This window comes from Bicyclus anynana, chromosome 20, assembly GCF_947172395.1.
Source record: "Bicyclus anynana chromosome 20, ilBicAnyn1.1, whole genome shotgun sequence".
In the NCBI taxonomy this organism is placed as follows: domain Eukaryota; kingdom Metazoa; phylum Arthropoda; class Insecta; order Lepidoptera; family Nymphalidae; genus Bicyclus; species Bicyclus anynana.
The window spans coordinates 3,199,816-3,218,788 of NC_069102.1; the positions used below are offsets into that span (position 1 = coordinate 3,199,816).

The 18,973-nt window shown below is 34.7% G+C and overlaps 3 protein-coding genes across 3 annotated transcripts; 2 read left to right on the forward strand and 1 right to left on the reverse strand.

Annotated features, from left to right (window-relative positions):
- Nucleotides 1–50: 50 nt before the first annotated feature.
- LOC112052773 (inactive selenide, water dikinase-like protein) lies at nucleotides 51–2,132 on the forward strand. Its single transcript, XM_024091989.2, has one exon. It carries the CDS (start codon nucleotides 179–181, stop codon nucleotides 1,385–1,387), a length of 1,209 nt encoding a protein of 402 aa, XP_023947757.1. The 5' UTR covers nucleotides 51–178; the 3' UTR covers nucleotides 1,388–2,132.
- Nucleotides 2,133–2,800: 668 nt separating this feature from the next.
- LOC112052775 (DET1- and DDB1-associated protein 1) lies at nucleotides 2,801–6,303 on the reverse strand. Its single transcript, XM_024091992.2, has 4 exons — nucleotides 6,132–6,303; nucleotides 5,911–6,049; nucleotides 5,542–5,603; nucleotides 2,801–4,832 (listed from the first exon to the last, which is right to left on the reverse strand). The coding sequence occupies exons 1-4, from the start codon at nucleotides 6,132–6,134 to the stop codon at nucleotides 4,731–4,733; spliced, it is 306 nt and encodes a 101-aa protein (XP_023947760.1). The 5' UTR covers nucleotides 6,135–6,303; the 3' UTR covers nucleotides 2,801–4,730.
- A 183-nt stretch (nucleotides 6,304–6,486) lies between these two features.
- On the forward strand, nucleotides 6,487–17,294 carry LOC112052872 (uncharacterized). The gene is made up of 14 exons (XM_052887709.1): nucleotides 6,487–6,803; nucleotides 8,395–8,565; nucleotides 10,190–10,519; nucleotides 11,336–11,489; nucleotides 12,075–12,235; nucleotides 12,415–12,535; nucleotides 12,981–13,102; nucleotides 13,260–13,374; nucleotides 13,510–13,692; nucleotides 14,028–14,274; nucleotides 14,861–15,079; nucleotides 15,219–15,358; nucleotides 15,876–16,106; nucleotides 16,876–17,294. The coding sequence occupies exons 1-14, from the start codon at nucleotides 6,544–6,546 to the stop codon at nucleotides 17,233–17,235; spliced, it is 2,814 nt and encodes a 937-aa protein (XP_052743669.1). The 5' UTR covers nucleotides 6,487–6,543; the 3' UTR covers nucleotides 17,236–17,294.
- The last annotated feature ends 1,679 nt before the right edge of the window (nucleotides 17,295–18,973 follow it).

The following is an 18,973-nucleotide window of genomic DNA, read 5'->3' on the forward strand; positions in this document are numbered from 1 at the left end:
TTTGTTTACAAACTGTTTAAACCAATGAACTTTCTTGATTCGAACGAAGTTATAGCTGCCATTTCCTCTTTGTAAAGGAGACGCCATTTTGCAAGCGTCACTTGGCGGCGTGTCGGGTTTCTGCATTTTTGTTACTTACCCGAAAGCGAATCATAATATTGTTTTGTTTTTGTGTAATATGTCGTATCAGTCTAGTGTAGCGCAGGATTCACTATCTTCTGCGCAACTAGAAATGGCCGGTAACCCCAATGCTTTGGCTCTTCGTCGGCCATTCGACCCTGTGGCGCACGACTTGGAAGCCAGTTTTCGCTTGACGAGATTCGCCGATCTCAAAGGAAGAAGTTGTAAAGTACCCCAAGATGTTCTCTCGAAGCTTGTGGAATCGCTGCAGCAGGACTACTCGCAGCAGGATCAAGATCAATTCATGCATGTGGCTATCCCGCGCATCGGTATCGGCTTGGACTGTTCGGTAACTCCGCTGCGACATGGAGGGCTTTGTTTGGTGCAAACCACTGACTTTTTTTACCCTTTAGTTGACGACCCCTATATGATGGGTAAGATTGCGTGTGCCAACGTACTTAGCGACTTATATGCCATGGGTGTGACTGAATGTGATAACATGTTGATGCTCCTAGGAGTGTCCACGAAAATGACTGAGAAAGAGCGAGACGTAGTTATACCTCTCATTATGCGAGGATTTAAGGATTCTGCACTAGAAGCAGGTACGTCCGTGACGGGCGGGCAGACCGTGATCAACCCCTGGTGCACCATCGGAGGGGTTGCGACGACCATTTGCCAACCGAATGAATACATTGTGCCCGACAATGCAGTTATGGGTGATGTCTTAGTTCTAACAAAGCCGCTTGGCACCCAGGTTGCAGTAAACGCTCATCAATGGCTGGATCAGCCTGAGCGTTGGAACAGAATTAAATTGGTTGTATCTGAAGAAGATGTGAGAAGAGCTTATCATCGGGCAATGGATTCCATGAGCAGACTTAACCGGATCGCTGCTCGACTCATGCACAAATACAATGCCCACGGATCAACTGATGTAACTGGATTTGGTCTGTTAGGACATGCGCAGAATCTGGCGTCACATCAAAAGAATGAGGTGTCGTTTGTTATTCATAACTTGCCAGTGATTGCCAAGATGGCAGCAGTGGCAAAGGCTTGCGGCAACATGTTCCAGTTATTACAAGGTCACGCTCCGGAGACTTCTGGTGGACTGTTGATCTGTTTGCCCCGTGAACAGGCGGCTGCATACTGCAAAGACATTGAGAAGCAGGAGGGCTACCAGGCCTGGATCATTGGCATAGTTGAGAAGGGCAATCGCACCGCCCGCATCATTGACAAACCCCGAGTCATTGAAGTGCCCGCTAAAGATTAAATTGTTCATAATAATGAAGACATTTTATAAAAATGTTAGTCTAAACTTATTTCAGAGCTGGATAAATCTTAATTTTAATTTTCTATCAACATTATGGCATTAGTGTTTCTTTTATAATTTTAAACTTTTAAAAAACATTTACGGCTAGATAGAAATTTAATTTAATCTTGGTTTACACATTGACATATGTATTTGTATATTATGTTTTATAATATAATATGACTACAAATTTTTTGAATAATACATGACAATGTATAATCATTAATCATGCAATTAAACTAAGGCTTTATTATTATAATTCACTCTAACACTACGCTGGGAGGAAACGTATTTATGAATATTATAGAAGATATGTAGCAGAAAATATTGTTATATGTTTGAATTATAATGAAAAATTACAGAACTTGTCATAACGTCATTGAGTAAACCATTATTAAAAGTGCATAGATATGTTGTGAGTACATTTGTACAAAGAGCATTAATTATATTAAAAATATAACAAAAGTATGCATAAAACAAACCAATTCACATGATTGTCCTTGTTATACTCTTATTATATCTATGATCTAATCTTTTTCTAGCATTTGGTGTTTTAGGTATTTAAGTAAAGTATCACTATTAAACTTAAGTGAAAAAGATTCCATTATGTTCCCTTGAACATCAAATACTGCAGCTTGTGGATCCATTCTACAAATTGTGAATTAAGTATAATAATTGATTAGAATAAAATTATTTTTCATTCTAATTATGTAGTTTTATTTATTGCCATCAAAATTATTGTTCTGCACTTCTACTCATATTAAAAGTTTGTATCTACTGAAACAATTTTGAAAATTCTTTTAACACTAGAAAGCTATGTTATTCGAGTGTAATATGCTATATTTTATATTCCCAACTATGGAAAAAAATAAAGCTTATCCCAATTTTAAACCTATACTAAAGCCCTTCTTGATGAGTACTGTTAACCAACAAACATTTAAAATGAGAGTATAAATCACTAATCATTTCACACCTAATAATATTTATAATTAACTTATTCTTAAATTAATGAAAATAAGCTCGGAACAATCATATATTTTATAAACAAACCATATTTAAAATAAATAATTTATGAAATGACATGCACTTTCTTGTACTTTCATGTCCTATTTCTTTGTTGGTAAAAAGTATTTATCAAGAAAGGCTGTAGTATAGGTACTAGTGATGCAAAGCCACAGGCTAACCACTGTATATAAGATGCATCAAATTATTAAGTACACATCAATTTTAATTTTTTTTATAGTTAAGTTTGAAATTTTTAATATATAAAATATACCATACAAGTTTACTAAGTCATTAAAAACTTCAGTGACGTTTTATAAGAATACCTAGGTCCTTAGTAGGTATTGGGTAAATGGGTAATAATAAAACTACTTTTCTATTTGTATATTAAATATATTTTATCAGTTTTAAAAAATAGCCTGAATGAACTACTCTACAGGTCTACAAAATAAATTATTTTTTATGTTTAGCCAAACTATAAATTACTATCCATGTATCCAAAATTTACAATTCCTATCATCATTATTTTACATCCCTCTGACACAAGAATATTAAAACATTAATAGTTATTTCCCAAGAACAGAATAAGTGAATTAGGTACTTGTTACTTGAATGCCTAGGAATAAGTAATATTTTTACTAACAAAGTTATTCTAAAAAAGTGCAAGTAGTTTTGAGTAAGCAATACAAACTTAAATAAGCACCTAACAATTTAATTTGACGAAAAAAGTTGTATAGTGGTATCGAAAGTTGTGATGAATAAAAACGTCATCCTCAGCACATGTTTGCAAATAAAACAGTGATTGATTGGTCACGTGGTATTTGGTGGTGGTGGTGTAAAAATGCACCGATAACTCATCAAACACGCGCGGAGCCATAGAACCAAGAAGAAGAAGAACTCATCAAACCTATGTTTATAAACCTTAATGGAGTCTTGAGAAAGAATTTTCCATTTAGTACAATGTTGACGTATAATAGCTACCCTAGTTGAAAAAATTGTGCACGCCACTAGGTACATAGATACACACAATATTATGATATTAACTCATTCATTCAAAAACATGTATTTTTAAATTTCAAAAATGTGTGTTTTTTAAACAGTAGTTCTGATATTGATACTAGATGGCACCACCCACAGTACGATTTCATCTCTCAATAGGCTAGTTGACACTTTTTTTACAGGGTATTTTAATGTTCAATAATGTTCTACTAGATTGAAAAAAGATCATATTATTTTGAGACCCAATTACATAAAAATATTTGAAATATTTTTTGACAATACAAGCCAAAACACTGTTGGCCGAGATGGTATATATTTTAACTGTTTCATGACTTAACTTTAACACTAAACCTTTAACAACAGTGTTTGACCTATAGATTTACGACGTTTTTTGACGTTATGGAAAAATTAATTAAATACATAATTTTTAAATTGAGTTTTCTATGAAATCCTTAACTTATATTAAAAATTATCGATACAATTCGGACCCTTAATCCATGTACGAAATTAATATTGTTTATATTAAATTTGATTCAACTACCATATTGTTTAGTTTCGTGCATAGAAGTTGTGCAACAAAGTACCAAGATAGCTTAGCATCACTCAACACTTACTCACACAATACTTCATATAGTGGATTAACCGCACAATCGAGTCCTAGACACATATTAAGAGGGGTGCAGGGTGTGTAATATGTATGTAATACACCAATACAGAAGTAGTAAATACTGAACAATATAATTAATTGTTTTGACCTTACATGATATGACTATTTTATTTTTACAACAAATCTAGCATAACATAATTATCATAACAATATTACATTACATAGGGTGTGAAAACTTAATTAACTTGGAATGAAACCTCATAATATTAGGCTGCCTTAACACTACAAAAGATTCTTTTTCTTAAGGAATTAAATGATTAAAGTTTTTATCAAATCAAGAGTTACACAATTTGATAGTCTGCAGCTTTGTTTAAATTGTTTGTCAAAGACTGCTTAATGAGAAAGTTTGATGGTTGAGAAGGCGCCTTACTTAATTACTTAGTTAAGTGAAAGCAAAGTATGATTGCTCAGTCAAAGTAGTTTAGGATTTGTGTACATAGTAATTAGTGACAAAATTAATTTATAATCTTGAAAAAATTAATCAGTGAATTATATTTATAAGCTCCCAATAAACATGGAACTTGTTTTGAGAATCAACATATAAATTGACCTATGTGTGATATACAAACGTTAATATAAAATGGCAATACACTTTTCAAAGTCTGTAACTGAAGCACAACATAAATATAAGAATGTTCAGTGGAACGGTGACGTAAGGCAGGGCCTCTTGCGTGGTCTACTATCATCACCATTTTGTTCTATGTGGCTCTGGTCACGTTTCTTTGGGGAGGTGTTGTTCTGCAAAATAATAACTTATATCTATAATTTGTTCTTGTTCTTTAACCCGCCAATGGTGACTGACACAGATGTCTGTGAGACAGAGTGATTTAAAATTTTCAAATAACTTTTGCTACCGCCAAAGATTTTTATTGTGATTTTAGTACCTACGGCATTACACTTATAAAGTTGGCGCAGGTTTTGGAGTTTTGGTGCCAACTCTAGCTTCTGTTTTAAAACTAAAACGGCCGCAGAAGAAGGCAGACATATCATTGGTTGCTTAATACATGAGTAATACTAATTAAAACACGAATAAAAATATGATGTGATATGACAGAATTTTTTTTTTTGGTTTTACAAGAAATACTTCATTTTGCATCCATTTCCTTTTTAATTAAAAAAGTTAAATTTATTGTATTTTTCATATAAAGTCTTAAAATGCTGAAAAAAAAGTTTTAAAATTAACAATAGAAGTTGATTGAATGTTTTCATGTCCCTGGTAAAAGGTTCATTAATTCATTCATTATCAGGCGATGGACGTCCACTGCTGGACATAGGCCTCTTGCATGGACCTCCAAGCACAAAAGTCTCAAGCTCCCAGCATCCAGCGGCTCCCTGCAACTTGCTTGATATTGTCGGTCCACCTAGTGGGGGGTCAACCAACACTGTGCTTTCCAGTAAGGAAAGGTGCTTTTTTCCCAAGGTTAAAGGTTAGTGATTTATAATTTACCTTTTTCTCCCACTGCTGGTGTAGATACCTTAACAAAATATTTGTCTTTTCTGTTACAATTACTGTAAATAAAGAAACGAAATTACAATTAATTCAGTTTGACTGATATAGTTTTTTTTCTGAAAAAGATTTAGAAACGAAAATTTAAGGCAAAAGTATAAAACAAAATGTTTACTATTGAATTAATTATGAGAATGGTAAATGATTGAGAATGGATAATGATCTTTCGGTTTCATTTATCTTATAATCACTTTCCAGAGTAATTTACCAAAATATCCTTTTTTTAGGGTTACCATTTTATTCACTATACACACAGCGATAAAGTACATAAAATATCATAGCTATAAAGACAAAAATCGCATACTCAACTTTGTTCAGAAGGAATATCCTTAGTTGGTAGGTATATTGAAGGTCTTTTCGAACAATTTCGAATGCCATGATCAGTATTGAATAGTGTGAAGTTGTGCTCGTCGTACGACGGAAGATCCTTCAGAAACTCTATCACCGACTACAATATACAATAAATTAAAACATATTACTGATACTCACTCAAATAACATGTCTGGAAATATTTAAAACCCAGCTCTTACCATCTTAACCGCTATATTGTTATTAATATGTTATCTTATAAATAGTCGCCGATATATTAGTCAAGCTAAAATAGTAATAGGAATTTATGTTAATTACAATAATAAATTATTAAAAATAAAAAAGGCGATTGCACGCACAAATAAACCCATCCATGAATGAAAATGACCGAAAATGACAATTGACAATGACATTTATTAATAAATGTTGCCACTCGTCCACCTGAAGTCTTGCATAGACAACTTTCAAATCTATATAATATCACTTGTGCACAACACCGGATCATCAATGCCGCTTCATTATCTATTATTTTATTCATTCTCTCATTCATTCAAAGAATGGCGGGATATTGGCAAATTCAAGATTCGAATAAAACGTTAAGTTTAAAATTTTGTAACGAAAAAATTTTTAAAAATGTACAGCTTAGTTAATTCTAACTACAACAGAACATATAATCCCAGAAGTAAACAAAATATTTTATGCGATATAAAACGATTGCTAACATCCCGGGACACAGCAGCTCAAAGCAAAGCCTGCGGTTATCTCATCGAAGTTATAAGCAAGTACAGCTGCAGTTCTAACGAAAGGAGCAGTATAGTTCAATATTTATTGAACAACGATATTACTGTGTTCTTATGTGAAGCAACGTCTAACTTGGATTTTTCGCTGTTTCGGTAAGTAGGTTGACAATTTAGTTTTCATAATCGCTCCAACTAATGAATTATTTATGCACCCATTTTTTTTTTATTTAACTTTAACCAATGATTTTCTACTATTAGACATGTTACCTGCCTACAAAATCACCTAAAAGAGTGATCCGAACTTAATTTCTGCACTGAGCGCACACATGCTCAATTTTGTGTTAACTTATATTAATATTATAGGTATGTAGGTATATGTATATAGAGATTTTACTCTTCTTGAACACACAACTTGACATTGTGGACAAAATTTAAGCATTATTTATTTATATTATAAACAAATTTGGCTGATGGGACGCTTTGGCTGTGGCTAGCTACCACCCTACCGACAAAGACGTACCGCCAAGCGATTTAGCTTTCCGGTACGTCGTCGCGTAGAAACCGAAAGGGGTGTGTATTTCATCCTCCTCCTAACAAGTTAGCCCGATTCCATCTACGATTGCATCATCACTTACCATAAGGTGAGATTGTAGTCAAGGGCTAACTTGTAAAGAATTAAAAAGAAAAAAAAAAGCATTGTTTAGCTTAGACTTAGTGAAATTAAGACAATTGACCACCTTTGTTCTTCTCAGTTTCGACAAACTAGTGATATCTAATGGTATAAAATTGTAAACGTATTTTTTACTTGACTTTACTTAAACAGTTCTGCTTCGTTGTATCAGTGGTTAGCCTATGGCTTCGGATCACGAGGTCCTTAGTTCGAGTCCTGGGTCGGGTTATGAAATACTAAGCTTTTCTTGATGAGAAATTTTCAGTTGAATCTAAGCTAAGCTATTTCAAAGTTGGGAAATTGGTAGCTTGAAGTTGGGCAAAAACCCGGAGAGCACGTAGGCCATTGGTTCCAGTCACTATCATCGCTTATGGAGAGAGGCCTGTGTGCCTAGTTCTAAGGAATTAAAACAGCGCCATCTAGTAGCACTACTGCACAACTGTTTCAATTCTTTACAAATTTACGGTTACGCGATAATCACTGTATGAAAACATTGAAAACTGCCACTAGGCAGTCTGGTCCTATAGTGGGCCCGTTAAAACGGCTGATAATGGATGTTTGGGATTTTTTTTTCTTTATTTGGTTCACCAACAGACATACAAATAATACAATTATTAAACATAAATGTAAGTAGCAGAAAGATAAAATGCAAATCTATTTATAGGTAAACACCGCATGCAACTGTCTAAACCTGTTATTGGGATGTTTGTTACTCTTTAACGCCGCTACTACTGAAGCGATTTGAAATGGAAATGGATTTTACTCTGGATTAACACATAGGCTACCCGAAAAAATCCATAGTTTCCCGAGATTTGCGAAAACTGATGATTTTAATGATATGAATATTACTCTTTCATGCCTCGACTACTTAACCGAATTAGCTGAAATTTGGTATTGAGATATATTATAGCATGGATTAACACATAGGCTACTTTTTATCCCGGAAAACATCCATGGTCAACGAGGGATTTGTGAAAAACTAAATTGCACTCGCGGCCGTCCGCCAGTATAAAAATAAAAAAAGATACATGAAATGTTTTTTTTTAAAACCTCTATTGTCACGCTGCGTTTTAGGTCAGTCGTCCACTGCATGCGGCTGCTATGGCGCGAAGGCAGCTTCTTCTCTGATGACCACGCCGCCCACGCGCTGTCGGCGGTGGGGCGCGCGCTCGCCCACTACACCGCTGCCGATGCGTTGCCTGCCGTCGATGCTTGCCTGGAGTTTGTGTTTGAGCTACTCGACGGGTAAGTCAAAATGGAAATGCTTCGTAGGTTTGGGTGTACTCTTCTATAACAAGATCCCCAAGACTGTGATGGACCTGCCAATGCATAACTTTAAGCAATGTGTTAAAAAAGATTTGCTTAGTCGAGGTTACTACACTATCGATGAGTTCCTTAATGACAAAATTGCTTGGAGGCCGTTGGATCAGCTTCCACCTTCACACAGGAAGTAAAACTATAAGAATTTGTAATGTTGTCATAAATTGTAATTATAATATTATTGTATGATTTTTTTTAAAAAGAGCAACTGTTGAGTTTCTTGCCGGTTTCTTCTCAGCAGAATCTGCCTTCCGAACCGGTGGTAGAATCTTTACAAATAGTTAACTGACGTATCAACTGACGTATCAAAAGTGCATGTAAACTGAGCCTACTTGAAATAAATGAATTTTTGATTTTTGATTTTTTGATTTTTATGATGCACACAGTCATCATATATTTGCTATTGAGCTATCGAGGCTTTAGGTCAGTCGTCCACTGCACTGTTCCAGCCAATAGCGGGGCAAACGTTCTCCATTACATAGAATGACGCAATCTTACAATGAGTGCTTCAATTGATATTTTTTCTACACGTGTAGGTACCTTCAAGAGGTTGGCTATAAAACGCTTACAGAGTTTATAGCTATCAGTTAATCAATAATTTAGTTTTAGTCTTTAGTCTTTTCTTTCATCTATTTTTTTTATTCACTTTTTATTTTAATTTTTTGTTTAATTTGTTTGTAATAATTTTATATAAAATATACGTAGAAGTCTACTTTATAGTATTGTAATCTGTGGTTTCCGAAGCTGGTGTCATAGTTATAATTTTTATTTATATTACTATTATGATAATATGATTATGTAATATGATGTTGTTTGTAAGCCCTCAATAAAATAAAATAAAATAAAAATAAAATAAACCTTAAATACATTGCGTTGGGACGAAAGAGATGGTGACTCCACCGGGCGCCGTCATTGGTTGACTTTTTGTCTATTTCTCCTCACGAGATATTATGTCGTCAGTCGCAAGCTAGGCTTACTGATGTTTCAAAAAAGTGCTTGTAAACTAATGGACTTTGACATTGACTCAAAGCAATCATCATCATTTCAACCCATATTCGACTCACTCCTGAGCTCGAGTCTGCTCTCAGAATGAGAGGGGTTAGGCCAATAGTCCACCACCCAATGCGGATTGGCAGACTTCACCTACGCAGAGAAATAAGAAAATTCTCTGGTACGCAGGTTTCCTCACGATGTTTTCCTTCACCGTTTGAAACACGTGATATTTAATTTCTTAAAATACACACAACTGGAAAGTTGGTAGTGCTGCCCCGGACTGGATTCGAACCCACACCCTCTGTAATCGGAGATAGAAGTCATATCCACTGGTCTGATAAAGAGTATAACCCCAGGGTTATAGGACATACTCCTCAGCACCCTGTATATCAAAAGATATGACCAATATTCCTGTTCCCCTCCAATTAGTCGGGAAAGACTGTGCTAGGAGTGGATACGACAATAGACCAACGGGGCGGGGATCGAACCACCAACCCTCGGTGATGAGTCCGACCGCTCTTACCGTTGAGCTATAGAGGCTTTATTTTGTTTTCAGAGTCAAAACTAATGGAACCACACCGCCCTTATCCTATCAAAGCGCTTACAGCACTGAACAGCTTTTGGCTTGCTTTACAACATTAGCTGACAGGATTCGAGGCAAACCCAACTCCATATTATCCAGCGCTTTAGTGCTGCATGCGTTAATTTCGTACCAACCAGCTGAATTAGATCTCAAGGGCAGTGTGGCTAGAGGCCTCGCGGAGGTCTTGGAAAAGTGGTTCGATTTACTCATTGGGGGTCTAAATCATATAGTACTTGTGGGAGATGGAAGAGATATGGGAATGCTGCTAGTTATCACGTGCAAACTTGGTATAGATGTGCTGAGGTAAAATTATATAAAAATTAATAATTATTGTATATCAACTAGTAGGTAGTCACGTGGTACGCGGTCGATTCTCTTTCTACAATCGCAAACGCTTCGTAAATTGTACCTATGTTTTGGCATGGCAATGGCATTCATTATCGACAAGTCACGTGATCAAGTTATCGATCCGATCTGTTATTCCCATATATTATTTTTAGTTTTCAAAGCCTTAATGTTTGTAGAAAGAGAAACAATGTGTCTCGTAGCTACAGGTCGTGGTTTGATTTATTTTTACCAATTGACTCCAAAACTACAGAACCGATTGTAAAAATTCTAAAAACAAATGGAAAGCTACAATATTAGCGAGTAATATATGGGTAAAACCGTGGGGATTTGCTAGTTATTTAATTAATTTATTTATTTACTTAAACAGTACCCGGGAAGACATTACAGTTGCCCAATTCGTCTTCCCGGGCTATAAATATACATTATAATTTTATATAATTACTAACAAAACAGTACAGGTGACACAATTTACTAACTACAACAAAAATAACACAAAATAGAAAAGAAAGAAAGAAAGAAATACTAATTAAAATACAAAAACATTAATCAATATTAATAATAACATACATATCAATTTAACAAAATAGGAAAACGAATCTCCTATACCTACTCCATTTAATGGTTTTTATAAGCATCGGCGGTGGAGAGTGATAAACGTCCAATTCCAAATTGTTACCAGTTGTACCAAAAACTGCCATTATTGAAGTATTGTTTAGTATTAAACTTAACATTAAACTTTGTTATATTACATTTTATTATTTTGTTACATAGATTTATAGGAGTTTATGAAAAAAGCAAAGAACCCGTTGATTTTATCAATAAAATATTGAAAGACGAGCAAGAGGTCTCGGTACTAAGAGAAGGCTCTTTAAAACTTAGACGTATGATTCTACATGCGATGAACCAACTTGTGGTGTTTATAAAGGTAAGTTTTTTTTGGCGCAATCGGAAATGCTATGGGTCTCAAAAGTTCTGGGGTCTATTTCAGCTCAGGATTTTATATTTTCTAAATTGACTCAGGTAGGCGTTTGATACAATTTAACGTTCCGGTACGATGCGGCGTAGGAACCATCAGGGGAATGAGCAGAATACAAATTTATGGTTTCCAAATAAGCCCGCTTCCATCTAGACTGCATCGTGTGAGATTGCAATCAAGGGCTATCTATATCTCCCCGATATCTGACGTCACCCCGACGTGAGTTTTTAACTCTATTGGGGGCGCCCGGACTGATATACTCAGGCCAAAACACTTTCCGAACCACCCTCTAAGCCGAGGTCCGAGTCTCAAAGGAGACGCCCTAGAGTCGTCCTCTAGCGATACTTCTGCGCTCGCCCAAACGCCCTGGTGACGCTGATGAGGTCTCAATATTGTGAAAAATCAGAAAACATAATCAAAGGCTTAGCTTGTCATTGATTAAAAAAGCTAAACTACGAAAATTAAGATTTATAATACCTAGATAGCATATTACATTATATTGTTTTAATGAATTGTTGAATTTACAATTTTCAGGACAACCTAGATATAACAGGTACTGAAGAATACAGTATATTCCTTAAATTTCTCCTGAATTTCATGTACGAAAATTCAAAAACAGACGTTCTACCTGATTTTTGTGATATTTTATTTTCTAGAGGATATTTAATAATGTTACCTAAGACTCAAATAATGAGGTAAAAATGTTACAGATTTCGAAAAAAATTCTTATATTGGTTAATTTTGAACTATAATTTTAATTAAAAACAGAAATCACTTTAATATAATCAGAAATATTGCCAAAAAAAGAAACTGAATAGAGGATTTGAATAAATATATCTGATTTAGGTTATTTAAGTATAATTTTGTTTTGCAGAAACAATACAATGGTACGTAAAGTTAGTACTCAAGTGTTAGGAGAAATGCTCAAAATATTAGCAGCGAAATATTTAATAGTCAAGGACAATGATAGCGTTGACTTTTGCAAGGATATTCATGTAAGCTTCCTTTAAAATTAGTAGAAAAACTAGAGATTCGGACCACACATACTCCCTTGAGGAACTCCACAGAGTAGTTAGTTGAAAATCGTTGAAAAACCCATTGTATATTTTTAAAGGCAGAAAATTGGAAAATATATTCCTTTTGCCGTGGAGACCCTTGGGCCATGGAGTCGCAGTGCTAAAAAATTTCATCGAATAATTTCACCGCGGCTAGTTGCCTCGACTGGTGACAGAAGGAAAATCCAGCGCGGAAATGCAGCCAGTATTCTTGCCACCATTCCACATGGGCATGATTTGTATAGTTATTAGGATAAGTTAGCTTAAGTTCCATATTGTATTCTTTCTCAATAAAAAAAAAAATATTAGATATAGCGAATAGGTGAAACTTTAAGTTAATAAAAATTATAAACATTACTTTAAAAACACCAAATGTTTTTTGTAGATGGGATTAGTGGAGTTACAATATGGTATTGAAAAGCCGCAAGATATAGGATTGCAGCTACAAAAGAGTCAACCCTACAGTTTGCTGATTTATATATACTTCTATTGCCAATCTTCTGAGAAGTATTTTCTTTGTCTAGTTTTTTAGTTTTTTAGACAATAATCTATTAAAGCTATATTAGCAACAGTTGATCTGAAAACTAAAAATGATTATTATAATTTATCATCTTTAGTATCACCTGCGTAGACATATTTATATCATTTGCTATTTTTGTTTTAGTCCACAAGAATCCACAGCACCTTTGCTGCCTTTCCTAATCGAGCACATTTTGAGACTCCCCAAATCTGTGAAACCTCCAGGATACATAATAAAAGCACTTTGGCTGGTCTTTGCTGTAATATTTTTGTCACCACTACTATGAAGTTTTTCATTACCAATTATTAATTATATTTCCTATAGTTTTTATTAATTTCCCGTGATTTTTGCTAATAAAATAATTGTTATAACTTTTGTTAACATTTCCATTTAGATGTCTACAGTATCCAACGGCTCACTGAATTCCTTGGAGCAAAGAATTTATTTAGAGAAGGCTACAGATCGTATTGTTGGGATGTTACTTCCAGAACCCGATATATATTATACACACAACCCCGCTTTATTATTTTGGTCTTTTACTTCGTTAAGAATCCCCAACTCAGTCAGATTACACGTAGTAAGTTACTCACATATTGCAGTTTTAAGTATTTAAACGTCTTTATGAAAAATATTCAAATAACTTAATTCATTCATTAAGTTATAATTATTAATTTGTTTTAATTATTTAAAAACAAGGTTATGTACAAGTAAAAGAACATTTTATTAGTTTATAAGAAAATTCTATCTTGGGTCCCATATCATTAACTTATCATATATGTTAATTAAACATTTTTAAGTATTTTAAAAATATTGTACTTTTATTCACACAAATTTATTTTTATTTTTCATAATAAAATATGCATAATCACAATAAAAGTTAATTTTAATAAAATCTTATTTTTAAAAATACAGCTAACACAGTGGCTTAAAACAGAGAATACTTTACCAGAAGACTTGACACAGGAATCTTCTGTTTGGGAATTGCTTCTAAACGTTTTGATACAAAGTAAAGACGATTCAGTCGTAACAAACTGTATGGAAGCTCTTAATATTTGCATCGAAAGGGGAGATGAAACGACTAAGGAAGAATTCGCAACACTAACTTGGTCTTTGTTGCCTGAAGTCTTATATAACACTTTGATTAATCGTAATGAAATAGGTACAAATATTTTTCATTCATCTATTACTATTAACGTTTTTCTATGTAATTAGAAAACAAGTGTCAAGTTTGTATCAAGAACAGGTGCTATAATAAGAAGGAACACATGATTAATAAAAGTAACCAAATTGTACAGGGATGATTAATAATATTTCTATAGAAATTCTTAAAGAATCAAATTATAAATCCGAGACTTAGGGGCTTAACGCAACCAACTTTTCGGCTCGTTTAGGGTGGGAGGCCTGGCCTTGTAGTGCACCGTTATATTATATATTTTATGATGATGACAATGACGATGATGATGACGATGACGGTGACGTTGACGATGGCGATGGCGATAACGATGGTGACGACGATGAGAACGACGACGACGACGACGACAACGATGACGATGGCGATGGCGATGGTAACGATGATGAGAACGACTACGATGAGAATGACGACGACGACGATGACGATGGCGATGGCTATGCCTATGACGATGATGATGATGATGACGATGATGATGATGATGATGATGATGATGATGATGATGATGATGATGATGATGATTATAAAATTAATGATTTCATTTAACTTTTTGCAGAAACAAACATTTGCTATTTACTGGACTTAGCAATAGCAGAAATGCCCTCCGAAATAGATCAATCATTGTGTTTAAAAGTAGCTGTACTCATAGCGACGTTGTTCTCCAAAAATACAGTAGATTGCAAAGATGTGAATATCAAATATCACTATGAATATGTTTGCTTGAAGCTATGTTTACTACTTTTAGATACGTCTACGAAACAAAATAATGATAGAGGTAGTTGCTTCACTTTAGCTATCATAGTTATTTTAAATATCACAATTGGTTGGTTGTTGCATTTATTTGCTTTAGTATGAGACTCATACTATGTGTCTCATGTGCTAAAAGAGTTTTTAATTCAAAAGTTCATTTTCAGTTTTACTCACCTACATGCATCGCGCAGGGTTTTTAGTGAGTGTTCTAAAAGCTACCAACAGTTCCGATGACAAAGTCGCTTGCACGTCTCTACAACTCCTCACTTGTATAATTTATTGTTTCACCAAGAATAACTACAAAGTGAGTATTTTTAACTACTCTTTCTTCTTCTTTTTGAAGATTTCTTTATTTCGATTTTTTTTTTATTTTTAGGTTTTGTTTTGATTTCTTTTTTATTTAGATTAGAATTTTGAAAATTCTTTCACCAACGGTAAGCCACATTATCGACTTTAACCCCGTATTTCTATGGAAACGGGAATTACGCGGGCGTAGAGCCTTTGCCAGTTTGCTGTATGGTATTTTTTATGAAATGTCTCTTACGTCTACCATCTTAGAACTTAAACTATCTATCACATTTTGACTCTATAATTATTTTAATATAAGTGAATTTCTAACTTTACTATTAAAAGTGACTTATGTGCGAGCGTTCTTAGACACGTTTGATGAAAATCGGTCAAGCTGCCCAAAAATTGTGGGGGGTGTAAGAGAATAACCGTAATTAATTTCATGACATTTGGGGGTTTTTCAAAATTTTCAAGTAATTTATGTTATTTCTTAGCTAAATATTTATAATGTTTAGTAAATCTTTCACTTTCAGCCAAACACTGTCCTCGAGCTACAAACTGATCTGATAATAAAATCTCTTAGACAAGACAATGAAAATGAACGCGGGTCCTCTCTCTTGCAACTCGTTCACTTAATTCTCAGTTCTGGGACAAACACACCAATAGTCCTCACGTATGAGTTACCCAACCAACCTTCAAACATGCAGCAAAGTCGAGCATTGCGGGCACTGATGTTTAGAATACAGTTGATGGTGTGTTGTAGGGTAAGGAATTTTCTTAAAGTATCATCATCATAATCATCATCATCATTGTCATCATTATTAGCGAGGCAAGTGCCATTCTTGATGATTGTATTATAAGGCAATAAAGGGTGAAACGGAACGTGTGTGATGACAGCAAAGTAATCGACAGCGTATTTAAATTCAACGACTCTTTTGCCAACTGCTAAACGGTCATCACATACGTTCCCGATTTAAATCGTTTTAACAAAGTAAATCTGTGTTTTATTGAGCCTGGCCCCTGCAAACTGGTCCTTCGAGCCGGATCATAATCATCATCATTGTCAGCCGATGGACGTCCACTGTTGGACATAGACCTCTTGCATGGACTTCCAAACACACCGGTCTCGAGCCGAGGATCCAGCGGCTTCCTGCATTCTACTTTGCTGGTCGTGATGTGCATGACATAATGCCTATCGCGACCAACATTCATCGTTGTGAGATGTTGAAAGAAAAAAAACGAAAATAACTTTTATTCAAATCAGTTAATATGGTTACAGACAGTCAGTACCTACCCTCATGACAGCATGATCGTCTGTAACACTTAAAAAATTAATGTTCATAAATTGAATAGGTAAGATGTCGTGTAGAAACCGAAGCGAAGTAAATTTTCATCCTCCTCCTAACAAGTTAGCCTGCTTCTTATCTTAGATTGCATCATCACTTACCATCTGGTGAAATTTTAGTTAAGGGCTGGCTAACTTGTATAGAATAAAAAAAAGAAAATATTTTTTTTTAATTACATTTTTTTCAGGATTCGGAAACTCAAGCGTCGGAGGGCTGGAAAACTTTGAACTCAATTTTCAGACACGCAATAATGTACAAAAATAACACAAATTTGGTAGCAACACTAACTTCTCAGCCATGGACACACACACTCATCCGTTTTCAACTCACACAGAATATAACACAAGAATTTCTAACTTTTGCTCAAAACTGGCTCAATTTACTAAAGCTCACTCTTAAGGCGGGCAAAGATGGAACTTACCACATATCAAAATATAGCCTTATAGCGAAAACTATGAACATGTTGAAGAAAAATTTGAATGCTGATGAATTGAAAGAACCAAACAAAACTGTAATAAGAATTGTTAATGATATCTTAAATCTATAAACTTATAGACGGTAGATATAAATGGAGTCATTTAAAATTAACAATTAACAAGGAGTTTAATAAGCATTATTAAAATGATTTGAAAAAATGACTACAATTTTTTTATTTAAGCAAAGTATTTTTCTTGGAAAAGTTACTTTTGCTCATCAAAATCAGCAAACAAAACTTACTTTTGCTGGCCTAGACAGGCAAGGCTTAGCAATGTAATTCGAATTTAGTGTTCAGTCACTAGGTAAGATTGTGGTCAAAGGCTAAGTGGTAAAGAAAAAAAAAGTAAGTATAATCTATGACACTCACAAATAACGTGACTTTATAGTGGAAACAACAACACGAACTTTACCTCTTAATATTAGTATAGACAAAGTTGTATGTATCACATGGTCTAGTTTTAATTTAAAAAAAAACTGACGGACGGACGGACTGACTTGTTGACCACGGAACCCTAAAAAATACCTATCTATAAAGTCTAGTCTATGAATACAGCACTTGTAGCTAAGTGACACGTCGATTCTCTTTCTACAAACACTAACGCTTCGAAAACTAGAAAATTGTATATGAATGTCTGATCCGATCGACAACTTGATCACGTGACCTGTCGAAACCAAACGCCATTCCTGTACATTTTTGAATTTTCGAAGCGTTAGCGATCGTAGAAAGAGAATCGACGTAACACTTTCGGCATTGGCGTATCTAGGATTACTTCCTGGGTTGGGCCCACATATTACTGAACAGAGTCGACACTCAATATAAAAATTTCGTTATTTTCAATATCTTTATTATAGGTTTTTCCTTATATTATTTTCCTTACAGTTTTAATGGTTATTATTTGATATTTTTAAATGATATTTTGTGTAAAATTATTAGTATTTCCGCGTCCATCATACAATTTCAAATCGGTAGCCCAGTATCCTAGTGTGGGCACTGGACCATTCTTGGGTGGGCCCGGCCCACCCGGTCTACCTGCTATATACGCCTATGACACTTGGCTACAGGCACTGATCTAATTAGTACTAATATTTGCATTAATATATGCAAGTCTTTCATTGTCATTAACGATATAATATGTATATAGCTTTCCAAATGGGAAAATCGGAAGTAAAATGAATCGGAAGCAATCCAATTCCCGAACTAATTGGATAACTGTAATGTATGAAAATGAATTCATGTTTTCCTCATGTTGCGAATAGCTAACGCCTTATTACGTGTGTGCGTATAACATTTGGTTACGTTTAATTAATTAAGTTATTTTCTTTGGAAATGGTTGCGAAGGATTGCGTATTTAATTACAACTGATACTGTAATGGAAATAAACTTCTGCGTAATGTCTTAAAATAGCTTTGATAGCCCAGTGGATTTGAACTCTCCTCCGATTCCGGAAGTTGTAGGTTCGAATGATGCACCTTCAACTTTTCAGTTGTGTGCATTTTAAGAAATTAAATATCACGTGTCTCAAACGGAAATCTGCATACCAGAGAATTTTAATTCTCTGCGTGTGTGAAGTCTGCCAATCCGCATTGGGCCAGCGTGGCCTAACCCCTCTCATTCTGAGAGGAGACTCGCGCTCAGCAGTGAGCCGAATATGGGTTGATAATGATGATGATGATGTAATATAAAAAATATATGTATGTAATATAATTAGGGGCGTAGCTATACCGCTGTATCAGCCGTATCAATGATACGGGGCCCCCGGAATAGAGAGGCCCCTTATGTGAGAAAGCAAAAATTGCTAAAATGTAAT